The 22,727-nt window shown below is 44.4% G+C and overlaps 8 protein-coding genes across 8 annotated transcripts in view; 2 read left to right on the forward strand and 6 right to left on the reverse strand.

Moving 5' to 3' along the window:
- LOC108109211 overlaps window positions 1-2,226 on the reverse strand; it is a 35,799-nt gene extending 33,573 nt beyond the window's left edge. The window contains exon 1 of the mRNA XM_017217653.2: window positions 2,086-2,226. Within this exon, the coding sequence (XP_017073142.1) occupies window positions 2,086-2,106 (21 nt within the window). The 5' untranslated portion in view covers window positions 2,107-2,226. The remainder of the gene's footprint in view (window positions 1-2,085) is intronic.
- Window positions 2,227-2,389: 163 nt separating this feature from the next.
- LOC108109249 lies at window positions 2,390-3,074 on the reverse strand. Its single transcript, XM_017217731.2, has one exon. It carries the CDS (start codon window positions 3,067-3,069, stop codon window positions 2,416-2,418), a length of 654 nt encoding a protein of 217 aa, XP_017073220.1. The 5' UTR covers window positions 3,070-3,074; the 3' UTR covers window positions 2,390-2,415.
- LOC108109248 (phosphatidylinositol 3-kinase catalytic subunit type 3) lies at window positions 3,071-6,916 on the reverse strand. Its single transcript, XM_017217730.2, has 8 exons — window positions 6,646-6,916; window positions 5,957-6,578; window positions 5,806-5,901; window positions 5,666-5,751; window positions 4,725-5,611; window positions 4,395-4,668; window positions 3,967-4,328; window positions 3,071-3,910 (listed from the first exon to the last, which is right to left on the reverse strand). The coding sequence occupies exons 1-8, from the start codon at window positions 6,714-6,716 to the stop codon at window positions 3,465-3,467; spliced, it is 2,844 nt and encodes a 947-aa protein (XP_017073219.1). The 5' UTR covers window positions 6,717-6,916; the 3' UTR covers window positions 3,071-3,464.
- A 190-nt stretch (window positions 6,917-7,106) lies between these two features.
- LOC108108855 (integrin alpha-PS3) lies at window positions 7,107-10,826 on the reverse strand. The gene is made up of 8 exons (XM_041819695.1): window positions 10,613-10,826; window positions 9,552-10,506; window positions 9,385-9,487; window positions 8,739-9,320; window positions 8,549-8,678; window positions 8,126-8,488; window positions 7,329-8,064; window positions 7,107-7,271 (listed from the first exon to the last, which is right to left on the reverse strand). The coding sequence occupies exons 1-8, from the start codon at window positions 10,780-10,782 to the stop codon at window positions 7,152-7,154; spliced, it is 3,159 nt and encodes a 1,052-aa protein (XP_041675629.1). The 5' UTR covers window positions 10,783-10,826; the 3' UTR covers window positions 7,107-7,151.
- A 299-nt stretch (window positions 10,827-11,125) lies between these two features.
- Window positions 11,126-14,611, reverse strand: LOC108108856 (integrin alpha-PS3-like). Its single transcript, XM_041819696.1, has 8 exons — window positions 14,397-14,611; window positions 13,337-14,291; window positions 13,170-13,272; window positions 12,524-13,105; window positions 12,334-12,463; window positions 11,914-12,273; window positions 11,408-11,852; window positions 11,126-11,349 (listed from the first exon to the last, which is right to left on the reverse strand). Exons 1-8 carry the CDS (start codon window positions 14,564-14,566, stop codon window positions 11,233-11,235), a joined length of 2,862 nt encoding a protein of 953 aa, XP_041675630.1. The 5' UTR covers window positions 14,567-14,611; the 3' UTR covers window positions 11,126-11,232.
- Window positions 14,612-15,095: 484 nt separating this feature from the next.
- LOC108109124 (exosome complex component RRP4) lies at window positions 15,096-16,205 on the forward strand. The gene is made up of 2 exons (XM_017217520.1): window positions 15,096-15,642; window positions 15,699-16,205. Exons 1-2 carry the CDS (start codon window positions 15,196-15,198, stop codon window positions 16,146-16,148), a joined length of 897 nt encoding a protein of 298 aa, XP_017073009.1. The 5' UTR covers window positions 15,096-15,195; the 3' UTR covers window positions 16,149-16,205.
- Window positions 16,206-16,275: 70 nt separating this feature from the next.
- Window positions 16,276-22,590, forward strand: LOC108109122 (zinc finger protein 557). Its single transcript, XM_017217518.1, has 3 exons — window positions 16,276-16,782; window positions 20,599-21,684; window positions 21,747-22,590. Exons 1-3 carry the CDS (start codon window positions 16,621-16,623, stop codon window positions 22,512-22,514), a joined length of 2,016 nt encoding a protein of 671 aa, XP_017073007.1. The 5' UTR covers window positions 16,276-16,620; the 3' UTR covers window positions 22,515-22,590.
- On the reverse strand, window positions 17,457-20,235 carry LOC108109123 (caspase-1). Its single transcript, XM_017217519.1, has 3 exons — window positions 19,720-20,235; window positions 18,125-18,693; window positions 17,457-18,064 (listed from the first exon to the last, which is right to left on the reverse strand). Exons 1-3 carry the CDS (start codon window positions 19,860-19,862, stop codon window positions 17,808-17,810), a joined length of 969 nt encoding a protein of 322 aa, XP_017073008.1. The 5' UTR covers window positions 19,863-20,235; the 3' UTR covers window positions 17,457-17,807.
- Window positions 22,591-22,727: the final 137 nt, after the last annotated feature.

Below are 22,727 nucleotides of genomic sequence, written 5' to 3' on the forward strand. Positions count from 1 at the left end.
GGGTCAGGGGCGTGGGGGAAGGGGTTTTAGGGGCACTAAGAGGGGAAAGTGGTAAGTAAGTGAACGACGTCAGCGTAAACTGATTACCACCGGACGATCTATGGAGCTGAACTAGAGGCACGTACACAGCGTTTTTGGGCCAAAAACGGAGAAGGGGCTTACGGGGTTTAGTGCTACGCTGGGAAACCTTCGTTTTGGGAGTTAAGTTCCCCCGATGGGGAAGACAGAACGACTCGACAACCCAAGAGTTCCAGTTAAAACCGACTGCACATAGGAAGTCGAAGTTAAGACTTCAATTACAGTGGCACCCATGGGTTGATTGTGAAATTATAACCAAACTAGCATAGGGTTCCAAGAACTGGAGACGACGAGGCGAAAGAGAGGGAACGACCCAAAGCGATTACTAATTAATGGAACGTGCTAGCTCATCTTCGGGAACCACCGTTATTCTGTCGAACTTTCGTTTAAATTACTTTCATTTAGCTATAGTATAAGAATTTTTACTAATGTTTAAGTAATCGCATGTTTATTATTACAGTTTATAATTTATAATCTAACCTTTTAAGATACTTGCCAAGTTTGTTTGCCTTACTTGCGTGTCCGCTAATTTAATTTTGTGAGTCATCTATTCTAGTTTTATTAGCTCATTAGCTTGCCTTTCGCAGCTATCTAACTATAAGTATCTTTGCGACTATATGATAATGCACATTCATAATTTACTCATCATCGCAGCGATTAATCTTATTCACTCAATCGACTCGGAACTCGGCTTTTATCACCAGTTATCAGCAGCCGGCCAAGTTGTTATTGCGCAACATAGTTGGCATTCCGAAACTTAGACTCCAACACCCACCGCAAACTGCACGTAGTGAAATTTAGCTGCCAACTAAACCAAACATGCTGCGATCTAGAAAATGTATCTTTCAGATGCACACGCTTTTCCACACCCACACAGCCGTGTGTGTCTGTCTATAGCTCTGTCTATAGAGTCTGCAAAAAAGGCGCACACATAACTTCAACTTGGCATTCCAAGTGACTTTGCACACGAAAATGAACACGTGCTGCATTTGGCTCGAAGGACCACGACCGCGGGGATTGCGGCTCAAAGGGAGTGGAGGGGCGGAAGGCAGTGGGGACTGGGGCTGGGCTGGGTCCCCGGTGGCTTGCAGCCACAACCACAGACAATAACAAAGGCCAAGTTGAGTGCAGTTAGCAGCGGTGTGAGTCACCAGCTCACTCACTCGCAAGCCCGCACTCCCACTCACTCGCACTCCCAGCTGCAACGGGTTCTCTTCGGGAAGAGCGGGATGTGGATATAGTGCTCCGATAAGAGCGTTTTACTTAGGCGTCTGATTTACAAATTAACGACCAACTACTATTATTCAACTTGCCCACATCTACTTGACAATAATAACTTGGAAAAGCGGAAACTGAATACAAATCATCGTACCCATCAGGATAATGGTTAAATTTTAAGAAAATTACAATATCCTAAAAATTGGAATTCTAGAAGTCGTTATAGGTACAATATGTGTTCTGTAAAGTAAGTTTTATCATGAACTGTATTATCATAATGTTATAGTGAACAAACGCCGATCAAATTAAATAAAGTACGTAGCCTTTGGTTCCCTGTAACCCTAAAAAGCAAGAAGCTGTACTTCTTGTTTGCAAAGTTTATAATTTAAAAACTTAGAAAAATTAGTCAGTGAACAGTTTTTCAATTTGATTTCCTTAAGTTTCAAGTACTAGTTTTAGATAGAAGAAAACCACTGTACTATGCCGTTTTGGTGGGACAAACTTAGTTGGTCTCTTGGGACTAAGTGTTTATATTCATGTGGCTGCGAGTGTGCTTCTGTTTTTTTTTTGTGGTGCGTCTGCTGGCAACTTTAGTGGCCCCGGCTAACTTTTAGCAAAAGTTTTAGGTTCGAATACCTGCCACTAACTAAAACCACAGGCACACAGACCTACAGCACAAGAGCCAGCCACAGAAGTTTCCACCACGCATCGAACTATGAAAATCAGAAAAGTTTGCAGACAGAAATTTCCAGCAATGCATCCGAACAATGGGGAAATGGACGAACTTACCGCCCCGCTCGCCATCGTCATTAAAGTCGGACTATCCGTAAGCTTCAACGTGAATATTCACAGAATTGTCACAATAACAGCAAATTTATAATATAAATAAATTAAAATAATCACAAGCGACGCCTAAAACAAAATTGAAATTCTAAAATAACTGTAAACAAACAGCTGTCAAAGTGCGCGGGCACCAAAGACGGGGCTGAACTTCAAAAGACAGCTGTTTCCGACCAGGGTTGCATGTGGCAATACGAAAGTACAGTGAAGATCGCTTGACAGGTGAAAATAAAGTTAAAAAAAGAAGTTTTAAGTTAAAATTCCTAATTTAATTTGAAATTAAACACTTTTTTCCCTTTCCTTGATTTCCGACTTTCGCCTTGATTCCTCCATGGCTTCAGAGTCCGATTCCGATGAAAATTCACGACTTTGGGTTGTATTCTCCGATGCCTGTTCGCTAGTCAACATTCTAGAGGAGATGCGCTGGAACCACCGAAATCGACTGAAGTAGGCCTCGGCCCCCCGACTAATGAAGAAGAGCTGGAGTGGTCGCCTGCTCCTCCGAGGATGCAGCTTACTTCGTCTATGAGAGAGCATCAGATCCAGAGCGAAGGTGCAGTGCAGCAAGTAAATGGCGCCGGCGTAAAGAGCTATAATGGCGTTGTCCCTACAGCATCCATAAAAATCGGGCCAATTCTCATTCCGGAACTCATCCAATGTAGCAATATACATGTGGGCGTATACTGTAAGCATGTGAAGGGTTCCCAAGATGGCACCAAACGCAGCTTCATGCTTCATAGTCGGTCGCTCTGCATAAAAAACTCCCACCACAGAAACCACACAGATGATCACAGATCCGCCATAGGTCCCACATAGGAGGAATACGTGCGGTGCATTAGTGCAGTGCCAATGGACAATGCAACACCCAAGGCTCAGCAGCAGTTCCATCACCTTAAAGAGGAACCAAACGGGCTTCTTTGAGCGTGCCTGCATATTTTCTCGAATAGTAGGTTATATTACAATTGCGACACAAAACAGATTACATTTAAATCTCGATTACAGACTTGAAGCTACAGGACAGCTACGACTAAAGCGACCTTACAAATAAGATTATTCTTGATTTAAGAGTGCGATTGAATGTGTGATAGAATTGTAGGAGCCTAAAGTGATCAGTACAACATTTTAATAATTAAAATCCTAAAATAATATATACTGAAAGAAATATATAAGTTGTTTCTTAGTAAATCTAATCTATATTACACTTTTGATGTTTACTACTACGTTTCTTCAAGCTCGGGAAAATTCCAAAAATGGTTCATTGATTACTTTCTCCTCCTACAATTCGTTATCCAAGCTTTTCAACCCATCAGTGAGTAGATATTTCCCCTTTACTTTCGCCAGTACTGTGTGAACCGATGGATCTGCTCCACCAGAGCTGGCATTACGGCCGTTATGGACACATCCAGTAGGCTCTGCAAATGCTGGACGGCCTCCTCGTCGGTGAGTCCAAGCTGCAGGTTCTCCTCCACCTTTTTGACAGCCTTGTCAGGCTCCAGGGCGATATCCGGAACAGTGGCATCCACCATCAGGGAGAACAAGTTGAGCATTACGTTGGCATGCCGACGCAAATGCAAATAGGCCGTATAGCATTGCTTACGGAACTCATGGTGGTGTTCTGAGCTTATACCACCCATTGCCTCCACCATTTCCTTGCTCAGCTTCATGGGCGGCGGCATGGGTTTCGGATCGCGACCCAAAATGTAGCCAAAGTCAATGTGGAAGAGCTTGCCGTTGGTGGTTAGCAACAGATTGTCCAAATGTCGGTCACCCACGCCTGCACAGGAATATATGGATTAGATAATCAATCAGGATACTTTTCATTAGTCTTACCAAGCAAATAGGTGATCACACAGTAGCCCGCACAGCTCTTAATGTAGGTATCCATGACCTCAGCCGAAATGCCATACGGGCCATTGTCGCATGGATGATGTTTCCGGAAGAAGTTATGGATATTGCCCTCCCGAGCAAGAACCTCTGCCACTGTGCACGAGTCGACGTACTGCAGAAATCCATGTTTCGAGCTCGTGGCCAGCACTTTGTAGGGAGTCAGCTTCAGATCGAGGTTCTCTCTTCTTAGTAACTTGTCCATCAAAGTGATCATCTGCAAGATGAGCTGATCCTGGCGCAGATCATCACCGTGCTTGAAGATAGCAGCGTACTCGTGTTGGGCAATAGAAGTGACAAAGGTGAGTCTAAGGTATTGAAAATGGAAAACATTTAGTGATTCTCCGACTAGTTCGTGATTTTGCGAAATTTACTTAGCTGGCATTAGGGCGCTCTTGAAGAGCGAAGTGCGCATGGGTACAATCTTGGTGATGTAGATCTCTGGATCCAGAGGAAATGGAATTGGCTCGAAGTTGGTAAAGTTCACCTTGAACATGTCCTGTTCGGCCAGCAGCTTCTGAAATTTCTCCGTTTTCTTATTGCGATTTCCCGGCTCCTTGGCCACCAGTTTCACCAACTTGACCAGCTCGTCAATGAAGCGGCGCTGCTTTCTAAGGTTATAAAAGATTCCTCGAAGATTAAAGTTACCTGGAAAGAGACATTAGGATAGACAAAGCACTTTTGTTGCATTAAATGGCACCCACCGTTCTCCAGCACCTTTAGGAACATCTTGAGTACCATTGCGTACATGTCGTGCGCCCTTTCGTCCTGTTTCCTCACCGACTCCACCTCTTCCACTTCGATGGACAAATACCAATAGAAGTAGTTGGCCAGCGTGGCATTCGTGCAGGCGCGCTGGATAAGGAATGTGCAGAGATTGGCTGGAACACTGCCAAAGCTTATGCCTTCTGCCAACATGAGGGCATTGGAATTGGAGTCACAGGGAAGAGAACTGCTACCAGGAGTGGCGGGAGTAGAAGGATTTGGAAGCGCAACCGATCCCTGACCTCCGCTACCACCAGCTGATCCAGGACTTACGGACTTATCGCCCTTGATGGCGGCTAAAACACTTGCCGCTCGCTGATTAGCTGGAATCACCGAAGCATGGAGTCCACTGCTGGTGGCACTCAGATCGGATAGGCTGCTCTGATCCAGCAGTGAGCCATTGTCATCCAAGATAGAGCGCACAACATCACGCTCAGGAAAGATGCAACCATGTAAGTGAACAATGTGCCGGGGATCCTCGTACTTCAGAGCTTGTACCAGCTGAAGCAGATACAAGAGCAAGTCTTCGTCTGGCGCTTGGGCCAATCGACTGACGGCATACTTTCGCACCTGAGGATGCGTAAAGGTGGGACTCAGAAGCTCCAATGCATCTTCTACATCCATGGGCGCCCAGTTGGCCAGCATCCAAAGAGCTTGCGTAACCTCGTCCTCCAATTTCCAATTGATGCACTTCAGGAACTTGGTCAAGGCCTTTTTGTGAGAGGAAAGGTAAAACCTGAATTTCCAAACCAAATCTTGCTCCTCGCTGCTAAGCACATAAGTCGGAGGATATCTATAAACAATGGTGTGAAGTTGATCTCGAATGCTGCGGGGATACGATATATTAATATGGATCGAAACGTTGAATCATTTGCCATACCTGGCAGTGGGTTTGGCATCTCTATCGGATATACCCGAACGCTCCGAACGGGCCAAGCGATGGTGCTTTCTTTCCACCAGGTTTTCCTGCAACATGATTATGAATTAAACATATTCGATGACAGTTTTGGGCTTAAATACCATTTGAATCTCCGAATCGGGCACAGATACCAACTTTGGCTTGGCTGGAAGCTTATATTTGACATCGCCCTCCGGCTCGAAGTAAACCACTGCATACTATAACGAAAAATATTTATAAAAGCTGGACAAGATCAGTGTTTCAAGGACTTACGTTAAACGTGTCGTCCACAACGATTGCAGGAAACTCGATCATGAGAAACATATAGTCGGACATACGCTTCTCGCGTTCGTTGATCACCTCGATCTCCCGGAACGTGAGCCTGTCGAGCCAATCCACCTTCTGAACTTGTCCATTCCGATGTTTTTTGGCCAACTTCCCGAGACGCTGCATCTGCGACTTGGAGGACTCTTTGCCTTTACCGGGCGTGCGACTGGGAAAGTTGCCATCTCCCTCGACTCCCAGCCAAACTCTAAGGTCGTACATTCCTTGTCGAAACATACCGTCCTTGCCGAACACTGAAATGGATGTGCCTCCAATGACGGTGGTCTGTCCAGCACCCGAACAGTCCAGGATGGTTAGCACTAGCATAGCACTTCTAGGGAGATCGGAGAACTGCAGCGGCAACGAAACCCACTCGTTCCAACTCCACCTCTTGCCGAAAGCCTTGTAGGAGCTGGTCACTGGAAGGCAATAAGGCCTGCCCTGGTTGTACACCTCTAGGCGTACCTGGAACGAAGGATGCTCCTCGGAGTACAAGCCGGAGAACCTTAGGATTGGGTCCTCCAGAAGTTTTTCATAGTCAGGCTGGCGCTTCTTACCCTCGAGCGTTCCACTGAAAAAGAACAATAGATATATTTTAGACATGAGATTTTCAAGGTTTTGTGACATTGTCCACTTACACCTTAATTTGCACACGTTCATGGAGCGAAGAGCTGTGTATGTAGCGGAAATGATCATCGGGCTGGTCCATTTTCCTGATGCCAATTCACTTTTTCATTTATGCGTAATTTTCACGGAGCAGCAACAAAAATTGCCCACAACAGAAAACAGCTGATGAGATAGCGACGCGGCGAAGTACAATGGACACTACCTAAGATGTATTTTGTGATATTTCTTTATATTAATATATAATTTTATTATGAAGTCATTTTTTATTATTTATAAATTGTTTTGTAGGTTCATTTAACAATTTTATAAATTTAATAAAAACCGTTGTAGAGGATTCTGGAGCGCGATATATCGTTTAAAATACCGATAATCAGTTTGACCTTTCTATCGATATTAATGGTGATGTCATGAATGCGCGGAAATATTACACAATTTGAAATTTTTAATTTAAAGATTTATTTAATTACATTTAATTATATACAAAGTAATAATTGTTAAAAAAGCGTTGGAAACTTGTTTACGATAATTCTTGATTCATAGTTGGATCCTCGTTGTTTTCATCCCGATCTAGTAGCGGGTCATCGTTGCCTTTCAAACTATTCAGCTCATCCCTCTTCAAGCGTTTAAAAAAGCCAAGCTAAGGATTAAAACCGTCTAAGTAGAAGAAAAACATTTTAACAATCGCGGTACTAACCTTGTACAGAGCATAAGTTATTGCTGCCAGCATCAGCAACCCGACGGCCACAGCCAAAATTATGTACAAGATGGGCAGTTCCTCCTTCAGCATCTTGAAGATCACATTTGGTTTGATATTTTGATTAATTACCATTAAAGTGATATCGGAATAGTTCCCTATGACAAGCTTCAGATCGGTTAAAATGACAAAGTACTCAAAAGGACTCAAATCTTCATTCAGATCTACATTAAAACCTGTGTTCAGGCTAATAGGTATACCCGGCACAAGTCGGAGGCGGATCACTGCTTGAACACATATTGTTCCCTTGGTATCCTGGCAGTTGAATACCAAAGTGCGATTTATAGGCAGATCGTCTTTCAACAGGAGGTGCCGGGTTTTATCATCAATTCTCTCTGGATCCTCGAGATCCCTCCGCTTTCGGGATGTGATTGAGGCCATCTGGTCGTTAGGAGTGGACTTCTCGACGGGGAACTCATTGAACAGCACATTATTTTGGTCGTAGAGCTTGCTGGGCAATAAATCGGAACCATAGGTGGCCTCTATCTGCAGGCTAGTTAGATTAATGAGGGGTTTGAATGTAGAAGACCCAGGCATTCTATAAGCGATGGGCATATAGAAGATCACGGATAAATCTTGGATGACACTGGGTCCATGGCTTTTGATCTCATAATTGTTGACGATTTCCGCGGAATAAGGATATTTGTCGAGGAGAATTAGACCGTCTGAAGGACCTCTAAAATAAGTAATCCAAAAAAGATTTAACTAATGTGTAATCGTTATCCACTGAATCTTACCCTCCGGCATCGACCTTGGCAAGCACGTCTAGGCTGATAACGTCTCTCCAACTGTTGTCCGTGAGATTCTTATCGATTCCTGCACTGAATACAGCTGCCTCTATGATCAATGAGTACCCACTAAGTTGACTCACATCGAAAATTATGGTGAGGGAGTCGGTGTCACCTTTGGCCAGCGGTCGTCCGCTGTTCAGATCGCACACCATAGCTTCCTCCCTGATCCTGCAGTTTCCAGGAACCTGGGCAAAGGGCAGACGAGGAAGACTGGTCACGTTGAATTGGGGCGGGTAGGCGGTCTCTCCAATGCTGGTGACCTCGTAGTTCAATCGGAGGGTGTTGGTAGTGCCCAAAGTATAGGTTGTTCTGGGTAAATGTTGAAATCTGTTAAAAAGCATTTCTAAAATCTTTTGGATCCCAGCTTACCTTACATGCTGACTCCTCAACTGCAAATCAGTGACACAAACATTGGTGGCGCATCCCGTAATGAAGCTGATCTTACCCGTGGAAACCGTCGGATCCGATGGATTGACCACTGCGCAGGTTTCACAGAACTCTATTGGGGAAGAGCACATTAGAAACTAAGTTCTTGTTAACTCTAAGCCGTCACCCTCACCCTCCCAGTATGGGACCTTCCTCGACAGTTCGTAATGGATCTCCAAATCAATATCTGTTAGAATCTCGCCCTTATAGCCCACCTGGACCACAAAGTCACGGCACATTGTGGAGGGACCCGCGTTCGCCTCGAAGATCAACTCATTGGTCTGCGTCTGGGCGAACTTCACCCGCTTTAGAAGCTTATCAATGTTAATCCGCATATTTAGCCGTTGCTGCTGCACATCATTCGCCTGGGAAGGGGTAGTTATTCGGTAGCAGGCAGTGATATTTACGCTATCCTGATAAGGCTTGATTTCTTCCGATTCCGACTTTGCTGTGACATATATTTTGACCACTGGATAGGTACGGTATATATACAAGGCCTCGGCATTGGGAGCTCCAATGACCATGTCGTTGATTCCATTGCCGTCTATGTCCGACCCACGGGAGAGGCCGTGCCCGAACATGTATGAACCCCATTGGGAAGGTTTCTCAGAAGGGGCATCCAGTCGCTGACACGGCTGATCCCTCAATCCATCCTCGCTGCCCAGGTATATGAAAACCGCTCCGTTTCCATGAAAGGGAGCTCCAACGGCCACGTCTGTCAGTTGAGAAGTCGCATAAGCAAATAACACCACTTAAGTTGTAAAATTTCAAGGTCTCACCATTGTAACCGTCATGATTGATATCGCCAAGTCGGGAGAGAGCCGTTCCGAACCGACCCGGACTGTCGACCGGAGACCGAACAATCTTCCGCTCAAAGTTGAACTACAAAGATAAGAATTATAATTAGAAAGAAAGTCTGACTAATCTGCAGTAACAGAATGCTTACGAAACCCTTGTTGATGTACACATAAAGGGCGCCAACGTCATAGGATTCCCCTGCAGCGTATAGGGGTGCTGAGATGATAACGTCCGTTAGTCCGTCTCCATTGAGATCCTCCGTCAGAACAGAGTAGCCGAAGTAGTCTCCTAGCTGTTCGCCCTGAAAGACATGCAACTTACGGACATTCTTGCTGAAGGCATCGAAGATATAGGCCTCGCCTAAATTGTTGTTAGCATGGGGAGCAGTGGCCACGTAGTGGAGCTTGCTCAGGTTGTCACTGTCAAAATATCCGGAGCTAACGGAATACCCAATGTATGAGAAAAGCTCCTCTCCCCATGAGCTGGGGTGAAGGATATTGGAGTCAAATTCCGGATTATAGATGTTTCTAGCCACATCTCTCATTGGGCGTCTATTGGTCCGGACTTTGTGCCTCTGATACAGGATCACCGATCCCCTCCAATTATCGATACCTGGGGCTCCAATTACGAACTGGGAATTATCATCCGGCACATGTGCACTTAAGCCCAGTTCCCCCATGTAGAAGTAAGGCTCTGTATCTATTGTCTGCATGTTTTTTAAGAGAAGTGGACATATGGTAAACACGTCTCTTGCACGAGGATTGATCGCCAAGGTGTCCATGACCCAGTAGCAGATTCCGTGCAGGTGGCCCTCCGCGCCGTCGTTGCTGTTGGAATGGGGAGTTGTGAAACGCGGCGCACATACGAGGAGCTTATCCGTGTCCTGAGTTCCCCCGTCCATTGATCCGCCCAGCCACTGGTAGTCCTTACGCTGCGAGTTCAACGTGTAATCGTCGGGGGGCGCGTCAAGATTTCCATGTGAGTCCAGGACATATGGAAAACAGGTTCCATCCTCCACGGAGCACCTGAATATCGCCCCACTCTCGACGGTGGTGCTCTGTTTTTCCAGGGTAGATTGCGCTCGAGGAGCACCCACCAAAATGCTGTAATGAAATATAATAAAGTTTTATCAGCAAAAACTTAAATTTTTCGAATTCCGGAAATGGTGGGAATTACTCAAAGATCCAAAGTAAAAAGCTTGCAACTCACCTGGTTGGACGGATGACGAGCGAGTATCCAAAGTAGGAACTGCGCGTTTGGTTTAAGTAGGTTTTCAGATGATTTGGGAAATGTATCACTCGATTAGGATGAGGTGAAAAGTTAAATGCTTCGCTCTGGTATTTTAAAGCCAGCAAGGCAAAGAAGATAAGGCGAGGCATTTTATTATAAAGACTTGAAAGTTGTCGCTCGAGAACCGACTCCACACTCGGAGGAACTCGAAATGATCAGAAATAAAAATAAGTGAAGCTTAAGCTCAAGTTATCAAGTTTTCTATTGAGTCTTACATATACATATGAACATATGATGTGTACCATATATATGTATAATATAAACGATATGATCCTAAATTTCGAAATAAATTCAAACTATATTGGAATAACCATATACGAACAAACAAAGACCAGTCTTAAGACTTTGTTATCAATTTTGAATGAGTGCGCGCGAATATTACATGTTTTCAAACGTTCCTTTTATAAAAGATTTATTGTCGGTTAAATTTATTTAAATATATATAAAAGGGTTAATGTTCAGATTTAAAACTATTCATATATTCTTGGTTTAGATTTGAATAAGTAAAAAAGCGTTAAATCTTGTTTGTGACAAGGCTTTTATAATTCTTGGATCATAGTTGGATCCTCGTGGTTTTCATCCCGATTTGGTAGGGGGCCATGGTTGGCTTTCAAAATATTCAGCTCATCCCTCTTCAAGCGTTTAAAAAAGCCAAGCTAAGGATTAAAAACCGTCTAAGTAGAAGAATAACTTATTATCAATCGCAATACTAACCTTGAACAGAGCATAAGTTATTGCTGCGAGGATCAGCAACCCGACGGCCACAGCCAAAATTATGTACAAGATGGGCAGTTCCTCCTTCAGCATCTTGAAGATCACATTTGGTTTGATATTTTGATTAATTACCATTAAAGTGATATTGGAACAATTCTCTATGAGAAGCTTCAGATCGGTTAAAATCGGAACCAAGTACTCAAAAGGACTTAAATCTTCAATCATATCCACTTTAAAACCCATGTTCGGGCTAATAGACTTATCCGGCACATTATTTTGGTCGTAAAGCTTGCCGGGCAACAGATCGGAACTATAAGTGGCCCCCATCTGCAGGCTAGTTGGATTAATGAGGGGTTTGAATGTAGAAGACCCAAGCATGATCTCGTAATTGTTGACGATTTCCGCGGAATATTTGTCGAGGACAATCCGACCGTCTGTGGAACCTCTAAAACAATCAATCCAAATTAGATCTAACCAATGTGTAATCCTTTCCCACTGAATATTACCCTCTGGCATCCTTAGCAAGCACCTTCAGGCTGATAACGTCTCTCCAGCGGTTGTCGGTGGGATTCCTATCGATTCCTGCGCTGAATACAGCTGCCTCTATGATCAATGAGTACCCACTAAGTTGACTCACATCGAAAATTATGGTGAGGGAGTCGGTGTCACCTTTGGCCAGCGGTCGTCCGCTGTTCAGATCGCACACCATAGCTTCCTCCCTGATCCTGCAGTTTCCAGGAACCTGGGCAAAGGGCAGACGAGGAAGACTGGTCACGTTGAATTGGGGCGGGTAGGCGGTCTCTCCAATGCTGGTGACCTCGTAGTTCAATCGGAGGGTGTTGGTAGTGCCCAAAGTATAGGTTGTTCTGGGTAAATGTTGAAATCTGTTAAAAAGCATTTCTAAAATCTTTTGGATCCCAGCTTACCTTACATGCTGACTCCTCAACTGCAAATCAGTGACACAAACATTGGTGGCGCATCCCGTAATGAAGCTGATCTTACCCGTGGAAACCGTCGGATCCGATGGATTGACCACTGCGCAGGTTTCACAGAACTCTATTGGGGAAGAGCACATTAGAAACTAAGTTCTTGTTAACTCTAAGCCGTCACCCTCACCCTCCCAGTATGGGACCTTCCTCGACAGTTCGTAATGGATCTCCAAATCAATATCTGTTAGAATCTCGCCCTTATAGCCCACCTGGACCACAAAGTCACGGCACATAGTGGAGGGACCCGCGTTCGCCTCAAAGATCAACTCATTGGTCTGCGTCTGGGCGAACTTCACCCGCTTTAGAAGCTTATCAATGTTAATCCGCATATTTAGCCGTTGCTGCTGCACATCATTCGCCTGGGAAGGGGTAGTTATTCGGTAGCAGGCAGTGATATTTACGCTATCCTGATAAGGCTTGATTTCTTCCGATTCCGACTTTGCTGTGACATATATTTTGACCACTGGATAGGTACGGTATATATACAAGGCCTCGGCATTGGGAGCTCCAATGACCATGTCGTTGATTCCATTGCCGTCTATGTCCGACCCACGGGAGAGGCCGTGCCCGAACATGTATGAACCCCATTGGGAAGGTTTCTCAGAAGGGGCATCCAGTCGCTGACACGGCTGATCCCTCAATCCATCCTCGCTGCCCAGGTATATGAAAACCGCTCCGTTTCCATGAAAGGGAGCTCCAACGGCCACGTCTGTCAGTTGAGGAGTCGCATAAGCAAATAACACCACTTAAGTTATATAATTTCAAGGTCTCACCATTGTAACCGTCATGATTGATATCGCCAAGTCGGGAGAGAGCCGTTCCGAACCGACCCGGACTGTCGACCGGAGACCGAACAATCTTCCGCTCAAAGTTGAACTACAAAGATAAGAATTATAATTAGAAAGAAAGTCTGACTAATCTGCACTAACATAATGCTTACGAAACCCTTGTTGATGTACACATAAAGGGCGCCAACGTCATAGGATTCCCCTGCAGCGTATAGGGGTGCTGAGATGATAACGTCCGTTAGTCCATCCCCATTGAGATCCTCCGCCAGAACAGAGTAGCCGAAGAAGTCTCCTAGCTGTTCGCCCTGAAAGACATGCAACTTACTGACATTCTTGCTCAAGGCATCGAAGATATAGGCCTCGCCTAAATTGTTGTTAGCATGGGGAGCAGTGGCCATGTAGAGGAGCTTGCTCAGGTTGTCACTGTCAAAATATCCGGAGCTAACGGCATACCCAATGTAAGAGTACATCTTCTCTCCCCATGAGCTGGGTTGAAGGATATTTGAGTCAAATTCCGGATTATAGATGTTTTTTGCCACGTCTGTCATTGGGCGTCTATTGGTCCGGACTTTGTTCCTCTGATACAGGATCACCGATCCCCTCCAAATATCAATACCTGGCGCTCCAATCACGAACTGCGAATTATCATCTGGCACATGTGCACTTAAGCCTAGTTCCCCCATGTAGAAGTAAGGATCTCCTTTCATCATCTGCATTTTTTTTAAGCGAAGTGGACAGATGGTGAACACGTCACTTGCACGAGGGTTGTTCGCCAAGGTGTCCATGACCCAGTAGCAGATTCCGTGCAGGTAGCCCTCCTTGCTGTCGTTGCTGTTGGATCGGGGAGTTGTGAATCGGGGCGCACATACGAGCAGCTTATCCGTGTCCTGAGTTCCCCCGTCCATTGATCCACCCAGCCACTGGTAGTCCTTGCCCTGCGATTTCAAATTGTTTAAGTCGGGGGGCGCGTCAAGATTTCCATGTGAGTCCAGGACATATGGAAAGCAGGTTCCATCCTCCACGGAGCACCTGAATATCGCCCCACTCTCGACGATGTTGTTCTGTTTTTCCAAGGTAGATTGCGCCCGAGGAGCACCCACCAAAATGCTGTATTGAAATATAAGAAAGTTTTTTCAGGAAAAACTTAAATTTTGGTGGGAATTACTCAGAAGAATTACTCAAAGATCCCAAAGTAAAAAGCTTGCAACTCACCTGGTTGGACGGATGACGAGAGAGTATCCAAAGTAGGAACTGCGCGTTTGGTTTAAGTAGGTTTTCAGATGATTCGGGAAATGTATCACTCGATTAGGATGAGGTGAAAAGGTAAATGCTTCGATCTGGGATGTTAAAGCCAGCAAGGCAAAAAAGAAAAGGCGAGGCATTTTATTATAAAGACTTGAAAGTTGTCGCTCGAGAACCGACTCCACACTCGGAGGAACTCGAAATGAATAGGAATAAAAATAAGTGAAGCTCAAGTTATCAAGTTTTCTATTAAGTCATACATTTACATTTGTAAATATACTATATGGGAAAAATCATAGAATGTCGAATATGTCTTAACTGGAGTTTACTGTACTGAAGTTTTCCTAGTATCTACATATATATGCTTATATGTACATACAAAGAAACTCTTAAGACTACTCCACAAAACGTTATCAAATAAAAAGGGAAATAACTGGTAACTGGTAATTCCTTTCTCGTTTTTTTAAACTCTGAAATCTACAGTCACACATACACATGTAGTTATTTTGAGACATTAGAGATATCGCGAGTACAATTAAAAAAACGCAAAACTCGGATATAAGTATAATTTTTAGTAAACAAATTTTGGTTGGTACTCAAATTTGAATTCCAATTGCCTTAATAGATAACCACAGCAGATGCGGCGAAGCTATCGAACCACTGACACCAAGTCCGGAACCAGTTCTACGGCGCGCGTGTTTTGCCAGCTGTTCTTCATTTACCTCGCTCAAATTTAATTTTTTGTTTACCTCGTGAATTGGAATCCGAGATGTCCACAAATGCAGCAATAGAACTGGCCCTGGATCGGGTGGACTGGCGAGACCTAGCTGCCCACGCAGATAACCTTCCCAGGGTCTACACTCCCGGAGAAGTGCTGATGCCGGAAGCGGGATTCATGCGTGGTCACGGAACCTTCGTGGAGGACGAAAACATAAAAGCCTCTGTAGCAGGAGTGATTCAGAAGGTAAACAAGCTCATATCAGTGCGTCCCCTGAAGAGTCGGTATGTGGGCGAAATCGGAGACGTGGTGGTGGCACGCGTCAGTGAGGTGCAGCAAAAGCGCTGGCGAGTAGACACCAACTCCAGGCTGGACTCCGTTCTTCTGCTCTCCTCGGTGAATCTTCCGGGAGGTGAACTCAGGCGGAGATCCGCGGAAGACGAACAGATGATGCGGCGCTATCTGGACGAAGGAGATCTCATCTCTGCGGAGGTCCAGGTCGGTATTAGATAGCGAATGATGGGATTTCTTTGCTAAAATCCTACGTTTTGCAGAACATCTTCGAGGAGGGAACCCTTTCCCTCTACACACGCAGTTTGAAGTACGGAAAACTGTCGCAGGGCATCCTAGTTAAGGTTTTTCCCGCTCTCGTCAAGCGGCGCAAGATGCACTTTCACAATCTGCCCTGCGGCGCCTCCGTGATCCTGGGTAACAATGGCTACATCTGGATATCACCGACCAAAGGTCAAGAGCAGGAGGGTGGCGAGGGAGGATTCGCTCAAAATTTGAACGAGCATATACCGCGAGTTGACCGGGAAGTGATCGCCCGGTTAAGAAACTCCATCCTGGCGCTGGCTAAGTGCAAGTTGATGATCTACGACACCAGCATCCAGTACGCCTACGAGGAGTCCCTCAAGTACGAGGCCCACGAGCTGCTCCAACAAAATGTCATCTACGATATTGGCGAACAGACGCAGGCTCGACTGAGGGACTCCGATGATTAGTTTGAGGATTAGAAATACGATAAATAAATACAGCTTATATTTTTTCTATTTCGAAAATGTTCGTTAGTTTAAGTTTATTTATTCTTTGAAAATCGTATAGCATTTAGTCGAGACGCCCTCAATTATCAGAATGGAACTTGGATATCGATATTTTTTAATTTGCCCTAGTAACAGATCCGGTAGTTTAGTACAGTTTGCCTTAAAAAAAATAACGCCATCTGCCGGGAAAATTGTTTTCCGAAAACGGTGGAGAGAAATGGGTTTGAAATATTACTGAAAAATATCGACATCGCCAAATCACGATATAAATATTTTTCAAAAATTATCGATATATTGATACTTTTATATTTCGCATCTCTAAAAGACGCCAAGCGGATTGTTTTCCTTGCTTTTCCAATCTGTCCTTATTTTACAGAAGAGTTTTCGCGTTATTTACTTTAGCCCGCAATCGAGTTGGTTTTAAATTGTCGCGATGGCCGAGAAACTAGAGGCTCGCGAGGCTCTCTTGACCGAAAAGAAGGTCTGTCGCTTTTGTCTGACGGAGCAGAAGTTGGCCTCGATTTTCGAGGAAAACCCGCGAGTAAAGACCACCGCCAATCTTCCGCTGCAGATCATGGCTATGACGGCGATCGAGGTAAGCGGAATAACACTACCACTGGGGTTCTAACTTGCACTATTGAACGCCACGCATAACTTGGCTAAGAAATTGTTCGTGGGTTTCCGAATTGACTGCAATGGCGTCTTGGCTAAGTTTGCACGGCCCACAGTAGCCCTTTCCCTGGTCTTTCCTCATCTAAAAAGTCCTTGAAAAGGGGTTCATATCCTGGACGCCCTGTTTACAAAGTAATAACAACTGGAGTTTCCCTTTTTTGGCGGCGTGAAAAAACCCATTTTAATCAATTGTGACAACTGTACTGCAGCACACGCACACATATGCGCCATCAGCTGATCGCCCGTAAGAGCTGTCAGTTGTTTTTGGCGCCAAAAAAAAAAATCAAATTTCTCTAAAGAATTTTGAATATATTTTAAACGCAAACCTTACAAACCACCTTATGAAATAGAAGTACTTCCCAATCTGGTTTTGTAACAGATTTGCCTTTATTCGAATAGAATAAGTTGGAAACTCGACTTGCCCAACGTTTCTGATTAGGAATAAACTTTAAATGTTCATCATTTTGTTTCAAATGTTTATGCTTCCAATACTAGCCTCATTCGAATTCCTCTTAAGGTTCATTTAATTGCACTATCTCAGCGAATAAACATATTTTTTTTAATTTATATCTGATTTATCCCCTAAAACACACAAACTTTTAATCAATTCATTTTTATTCTTATGCGTATCAAATATAAAAGTCTTCGTGTATATGTATAATTCATCATTGTGTTATCTTATCTCAAATTTGTGGGTTTGCTGATTGGCAAGTGCTGCTTATGCTTAGGGATAAGTCTATCATAGACTTAAGTGGACAACAAATTTCGTCATAGATAAGGCCTGAAATGAGTGGGGACGAGGGTAATGAAAGGGAGTCGAGGTGCAACATATCCTTCGGGATAATGGCACGCGTCACCTAAAACTAGACTTGAAGTGAAATGGAATCCAAAGTGAATGATTGCGGTAGATGTTTGGTCAGCTTATTTTCAAAAATCATGACGCTGTTTCTAGCCGGCCTTATTGCCGCTCGGTTTGTCGCCAAAGCGCAGTATGCGCGTCAGCATGGAGGTGAGGCAGGGAATTTGTTTCTGGCGATCCATCATCGGGGTGCCGGACACGTTCGACTCAAAGTCTAGGGCTACTCGCTGGTTGACGAATGTGAGCAGGGTGAGCATGTCGTACTTTTTGCCATTAGTGTTCAGCTCTCGGATCAGCGACTGCATGTACCAGGAGCCTTTGTCTACGTTCCGCCAGGAGAAGTAGCCTGAAATTGGACGAAAGTTCGTAAAATACTTTGATATTTATCGTAGCTAAATGTTCTTACCCGGAATGGTTGAGTATGAAAACAAAAAGTCTGCGTGTATGGGTATCTTGTAACTCATGGAGGACTCTCCATCCGTTTCGGTGACGCACTTTTCCAAAGTGATTCCTCCATCCAGACGATCGCCCTGGCAAGCTTGGATGAAGAACATCTTAGGCTTTCCCGCCAACGAAGGGCAGAAGGAGGCAGTGAAGTAGTGCCAGATGTTATCCAGCTTGTACTGCGTATCCTTGGCATATAGGTATCCGTGTTCCCCGTGGGAGAGGATCGCCACAGCCAAGCAGTCATTATCCGTGTGGTCTTGCTCGGCCGCCTTCTCGACATTCTTTAGGATGTCCCTCAACTTGCAGTCCTTGTACACTGACACTGCGAAACCCAGAGTATCAAAGGCCTTCTTTAGCTCTTGGGCGTCCACATTCGTCCCAGTGCGAGACTTCAGAGAGGGTATATCAAAGTGTTCGTGGTTGAAGATTAGGGCCAGCCCGCGGTGCTTGTGATTCATATTGTACTCGCTGGCATATCGCTCCACAGGCATTCGGGCCACAAATTTGTTGGCCGAAAGCAGGGGGGTGCTGCAAACAAATGATCTGCTATTTAATAATTCTACTATATTTGCAAGCTCGATAAGATTAGATTTGGGGTTTGGCTAAAACTAGCAATCATTAATTATCGTTTGATTAGGTAAAGATATGTTTAGTTGGCGTTTCGCAATGCCTTGGAGTCATACTGCGTATGACTTTCATAATCAAATTAAATCCTCAAGATAAGAAAACACTTTCACGGATTGATTGTCAGTCGATTGTTAGACATAGTAATCCTTTTTATTTATAAATAAGTGATATTCATGACTAAGGCTAAGATAGAAGGTGCTACTGATACGGATTTTTTAATTATCAAGAAAGTACTTCGTTAGACTTAAATAGGCCATTGAAACTATGATAAGAATGGGCTTTCTCCTTTTATTTCGCACTCAAATATCTGACAAATTGATCGTACTGAATTATAGGTCTTTAACTTTCATGACTGAGTCAATTGTTTTGTTAAATTTGTTTGCAATTAACGCAAGTTGGAACTGACTTGTTCTCCATATAAAATACTATACAATTGCACTATAAACACTATAGTTTGAGTTTCTTTTATATTCAAAGATGTACTAACATTAATGAAGTAAAAATATTTTATTATATTTTATACAAACAATATCCATTCCAAAAAAAGACAAATTATAATAATGATTAATCCAGGAAGCAAAAAAGTTACAGGATAAGACCTACGACTAACTAAAACCTTCTCGATAATAACCTAATTATAAGAACAAAAGTTTAAGATAACGAATGTGGATCATAAATACAGCCTTTATATACGCAGTTATTTTAATTTATTTATTATTCAACAAATAATTAATGAAACAGTTATTAACCATGATATTTAAAGGACTTCTAGGAGAAAAAAAACGCTTAAAAAGGGAAATTCTATCAAAAATCGATCGTTTTATAAAAAATACAATGATACTTCTTATCAAGTATCAATGAACACAAAACATAACGAGAGAAAGGAGAAAAAGAGCTAAGAGAGAGAGAGAGCGCACATGGACCTACCTCGCTGCAGTTGCACCACCAACAACAACCGATTCCGGCGTACAGCCCTTGGCATCGACACTATCATCTATAATGCTGCTCCGATTTCCCGCTCCGTTCCCGTTGAAAACTCCGTTGATTCTGGTTATGCACTCGTCCGTCATTTTGTGTCCCTCTTCGGCACTCTGTTTTGATTGTTTGTGCTTCTCCTTGTGTTTTCTCTTGCCTTTTGTTCGACTCTTACCTCCTCCTCCTTCGATTATTCTTGTTCTTTCTCTCCTTTAGTTGTTGCGCCCTTTCTGGTGCGGTTCTTGTTCTGTTGCTTCTTAGCAAGCTGAGTTGGCCAAACTTTTCACAGCACAGCTGTTTTTCTTGTCCAGCTTTTGTCGGTTACAATTCAAGTTTAAACAATCAACCGAATGTCCTTTTATGGCTCAGATCAGACGTGACGTGCTTAGCGCTCAATCAATCAATTAACGGAGGTTGAGCGTGCTCGCCGCCGCGAAAACAAACTGCGATTGCACTATGTAGTGGTGTGTATGCACTTGCCGCCAAGCAGAGGTGGTCAGACGTCGATAGCTATATTATTCGCGATGCGATTAAACTATCGATTAAGATGGTTTTTTGTTTTTATTTTGTAGGGGGTATTACGATTTTTGGCGGGCCCTTGCGTTTTATTTAAATTTAGAAAAGGTTGAAACTTAATATAGTGATATTGAAATACTAACAACAATTTTATAGAAATAACAATCGTATTTTTCCCTTTTGGTTGAAAGAGGGACACCCCCAAGTATTATTTTCTATTTTTATTATTAGCTCTTATGATAAAGGTTTCGTCCGTATGTTTTGTTGTATATTGCAGTGTAAAAATTCTTCTCTCTATTTGTTTTAATACAATAGGTCTACGCCGGTGACGGAATGCCTGGACTCATCTGCTTGGAATGTCGACTTCTTTTTGAGCACTGCTACCGCTTTAAGCAAATGTGCAAGCGGGCTGAGACCCTCCTTCGGCAATACCCCTTAACCGGGAACTGGCCCTCTCCGCTGGAGAAGCCCAGAGTTCCCATGATGACGGTGGCCCCCAAGAAGGTGGTGGTCATACCCCGAGCATCACCCGATGCAACAGAAAGTCCCAAAAAGCTCCTTAACACCATGGCCAAGTCGAACAAGGTGGTCATCGAGAATGTGCAAGTGTTGGAGACCACTTCGGTGCCCCAGAAGAACGTAGTAGTTACCTCTCCAGTGCATCGCCGTTCGCATGCCTACGAGTTGAAGGTTGAGAACAATCAGGAGCTCTCAATGGACGATGTCCAGAACATGCTAGAAGACATGGCCAACGAACTAGATAAGGAGTTCGTCGAATCTGCTCCCAAGCCTTCACTCACAAAACCAAAGGTGTTAAACAAGTCGTCGATTAGGATCCTTAATAAGGGACCCTCTGCTCCGGTGGAACCGCGTTTAGCGACTCCCAAAGTCAAGCGTGATGACAGTGGAAACGTGGCTATCGTGACAGAGGTGTTGGATGCTGAAATGCCATTAGATGATAGTAGTGATCCGACGAAGAATGCCGAGAAGGTTGCCACTGACGTATTTCCGTGTCCCGATTGCGAACGCTCTTTCCCACTGCAACAGTTGCTCGAAATCCATCGCCTGAATCACGCCCGCTCGCGTAGTTTCCAGTGTCCCCACTGCGAGAAGAGCTTCTTTTCAAAGTACGACCTCGCCAAGCACAATTTTGTACACACCGGCGAGCGCCCATTCAAGTGCGCCGTTTGCGGAAAGGCATTTACCCGGAATGCACTACTCCACCGCCACGAACGCACCCACACGGATGTCCCAAAGTTCATCTGCGTGTACTGCGAGAAACCCTTTCTTTCGCGCCAGGAAATGGAGAAGCACGCCGAGAGGCATATGAAAAAGCGTCCATTCCAGTGCAGCGTCTGCCCCAAGTCATTTGCCTTCAAACAGGGATTGGAGCGCCACGAGGTAAGCGGATAAACTATATAGAGAAAACTTGGTTTGCTAACTTATTAACTTTATTCTTTCAGGTTGTCCACTCTACCAATCTTCCCTTCCCCTGCCAGCACTGTGAGAGAACCTTTTCCACTGCATCCAAGCTGGCTCGCCATCTGGTTGCCCACGCCGGGAAAAGAGCCTATCCCTGCAAGTACTGCCCTAAGTCGTACCTATTATCCCATCATCTCTCGCGGCACCTTCGCATGCACACGCAGATTTCGGACGCCTCGTTCGTGTGCAGCGAGTGTAAGATTTCGTTCAGCACATACAACAGTCTGTTGGACCACTCGACCACCCATGCCGAAGCGACTCTTAAGTGCCCTCTGTGCCGGGAGCAGATCGACGATATCGATAGCGTCGAAGCCCATATGGAACAGCACAAGGAGAGCGAGCGTCACGCCTGCGAGTTTTGCGATCACATCTTCTTGACTCAAAACTGCCTTCAGAATCACATTGAGGAAGAGCATGTGATTGATATGGAGCCATACCAAAACGACATCGAAGGTGAGGAAAAGGAAGAACATATTGAGGAGGAAGAAGAGCTGGATGACATTAAGCAAGAGGAATTCGTGGCTGAGTACTTGGAAGACGATACTCTTGATGAGGATCACCTAGATGATAGCGACGACTCATTTACGCCGCCGCCTGCAAAGCAGCGAAAAGTCATAGCATTAAAGGACACCCAGCAATCTTCGCGTCAAACTCGTAGCAGGGACATACCAAAGGCAGCAGTGAAGAAGGATGTTAAGGTCCCTCCCAAACAAGAACGCTCCCTTAAAAATCGTAGATCCGCAAAATAGGTACTCTAAATAACAGAATCAAAGAATGTATCCATGTATATGCTTACACATTAAACTGTTTATGTATTCCAAGGCAGTAAGCATTTTTGGAATGGAAGTTCTAATGGCAATACTTAAGTTGGCGCAGTCCAACCTTAGATTTATCAACCATCTCTGCAGTCGTTTAGGGATGTTCTCGCTCTGATTTGATCTTTATTGAAGCGCCAACTGGAG

This window comes from Drosophila eugracilis, unplaced genomic scaffold (assembly GCF_018153835.1).
Source record: "Drosophila eugracilis isolate 14026-0451.02 unplaced genomic scaffold, ASM1815383v1 contig_1765, whole genome shotgun sequence".
NCBI classification, from domain to species: Eukaryota; Metazoa; Arthropoda; class Insecta; order Diptera; family Drosophilidae; genus Drosophila; species Drosophila eugracilis.

Bases quoted from the DNA above. Each gene is read 5' to 3' on its own strand.
- LOC108109122 (XM_017217518.1), top strand. From the start codon at position 16,621: ATGGCCGAGAAACTAGAGGCTCGCGAGGCTCTCTTGACCGAAAAGAAG. The intron at 16,783-20,598 runs GTAAGCGGAATA...TTAATACAATAG, and splicing joins TGGCTATGACGGCGATCGAG to GTCTACGCCGGTGACGGAAT. The intron at 21,685-21,746 runs GTAAGCGGATAA...TTATTCTTTCAG, and splicing joins AGGGATTGGAGCGCCACGAG to GTTGTCCACTCTACCAATCT.
- LOC108109249 (XM_017217731.2), bottom strand. From the start codon at position 3,069: ATGCAGGCACGCTCAAAGAAGCCCGTTTGGTTCCTCTTTAAGGTGATG.
- LOC108108855 (XM_041819695.1), bottom strand. From the start codon at position 10,782: ATGCCTCGCCTTATCTTCTTTGCCTTGCTGGCTTTAAAATACCAGAGC. The intron at 9,321-9,384 runs GTGAGACCTTGA...CTCAACTGACAG, and splicing joins CAATCATGACGGTTACAATG to ACGTGGCCGTTGGAGCTCCC. The intron at 8,679-8,738 runs GTGAGGGTGACG...CTTCCCCAATAG, and splicing joins GAAGGTCCCATACTGGGAGG to AGTTCTGTGAAACCTGCGCA.
- LOC108109123 (XM_017217519.1), bottom strand. From the start codon at position 19,862: ATGACGGACGAGTGCATAACCAGAATCAACGGAGTTTTCAACGGGAAC. The intron at 18,694-19,719 runs GTAGGTCCATGT...ATTTGTTTGCAG, and splicing joins GGTGGTGCAACTGCAGCGAG to CACCCCCCTGCTTTCGGCCA. The intron at 18,065-18,124 runs GTAAGAACATTT...GTCCAATTTCAG, and splicing joins TTCATACTCAACCATTCCGG to GCTACTTCTCCTGGCGGAAC.
- LOC108109124 (XM_017217520.1), top strand. From the start codon at position 15,196: ATGTCCACAAATGCAGCAATAGAACTGGCCCTGGATCGGGTGGACTGG. The intron at 15,643-15,698 runs GTCGGTATTAGA...TACGTTTTGCAG, and splicing joins TCATCTCTGCGGAGGTCCAG to AACATCTTCGAGGAGGGAAC.
- LOC108108856 (XM_041819696.1), bottom strand. From the start codon at position 14,566: ATGCCTCGCCTTTTCTTTTTTGCCTTGCTGGCTTTAACATCCCAGATC. The intron at 13,273-13,336 runs GTAAGCATTATG...TTATCTTTGTAG, and splicing joins TGTACATCAACAAGGGTTTC to TTCAACTTTGAGCGGAAGAT. The intron at 12,464-12,523 runs GTGAGGGTGACG...CTTCCCCAATAG, and splicing joins GAAGGTCCCATACTGGGAGG to AGTTCTGTGAAACCTGCGCA.
- LOC108109248 (XM_017217730.2), bottom strand. From the start codon at position 6,716: ATGGACCAGCCCGATGATCATTTCCGCTACATACACAGCTCTTCGCTC. The intron at 5,752-5,805 runs GTATTTAAGCCC...ATCATGTTGCAG, and splicing joins CCGATTCGGAGATTCAAATG to GAAAACCTGGTGGAAAGAAA. The intron at 4,669-4,724 runs GTGGGTGCCATT...GTCTCTTTCCAG, and splicing joins CCTAAAGGTGCTGGAGAACG to GTAACTTTAATCTTCGAGGA.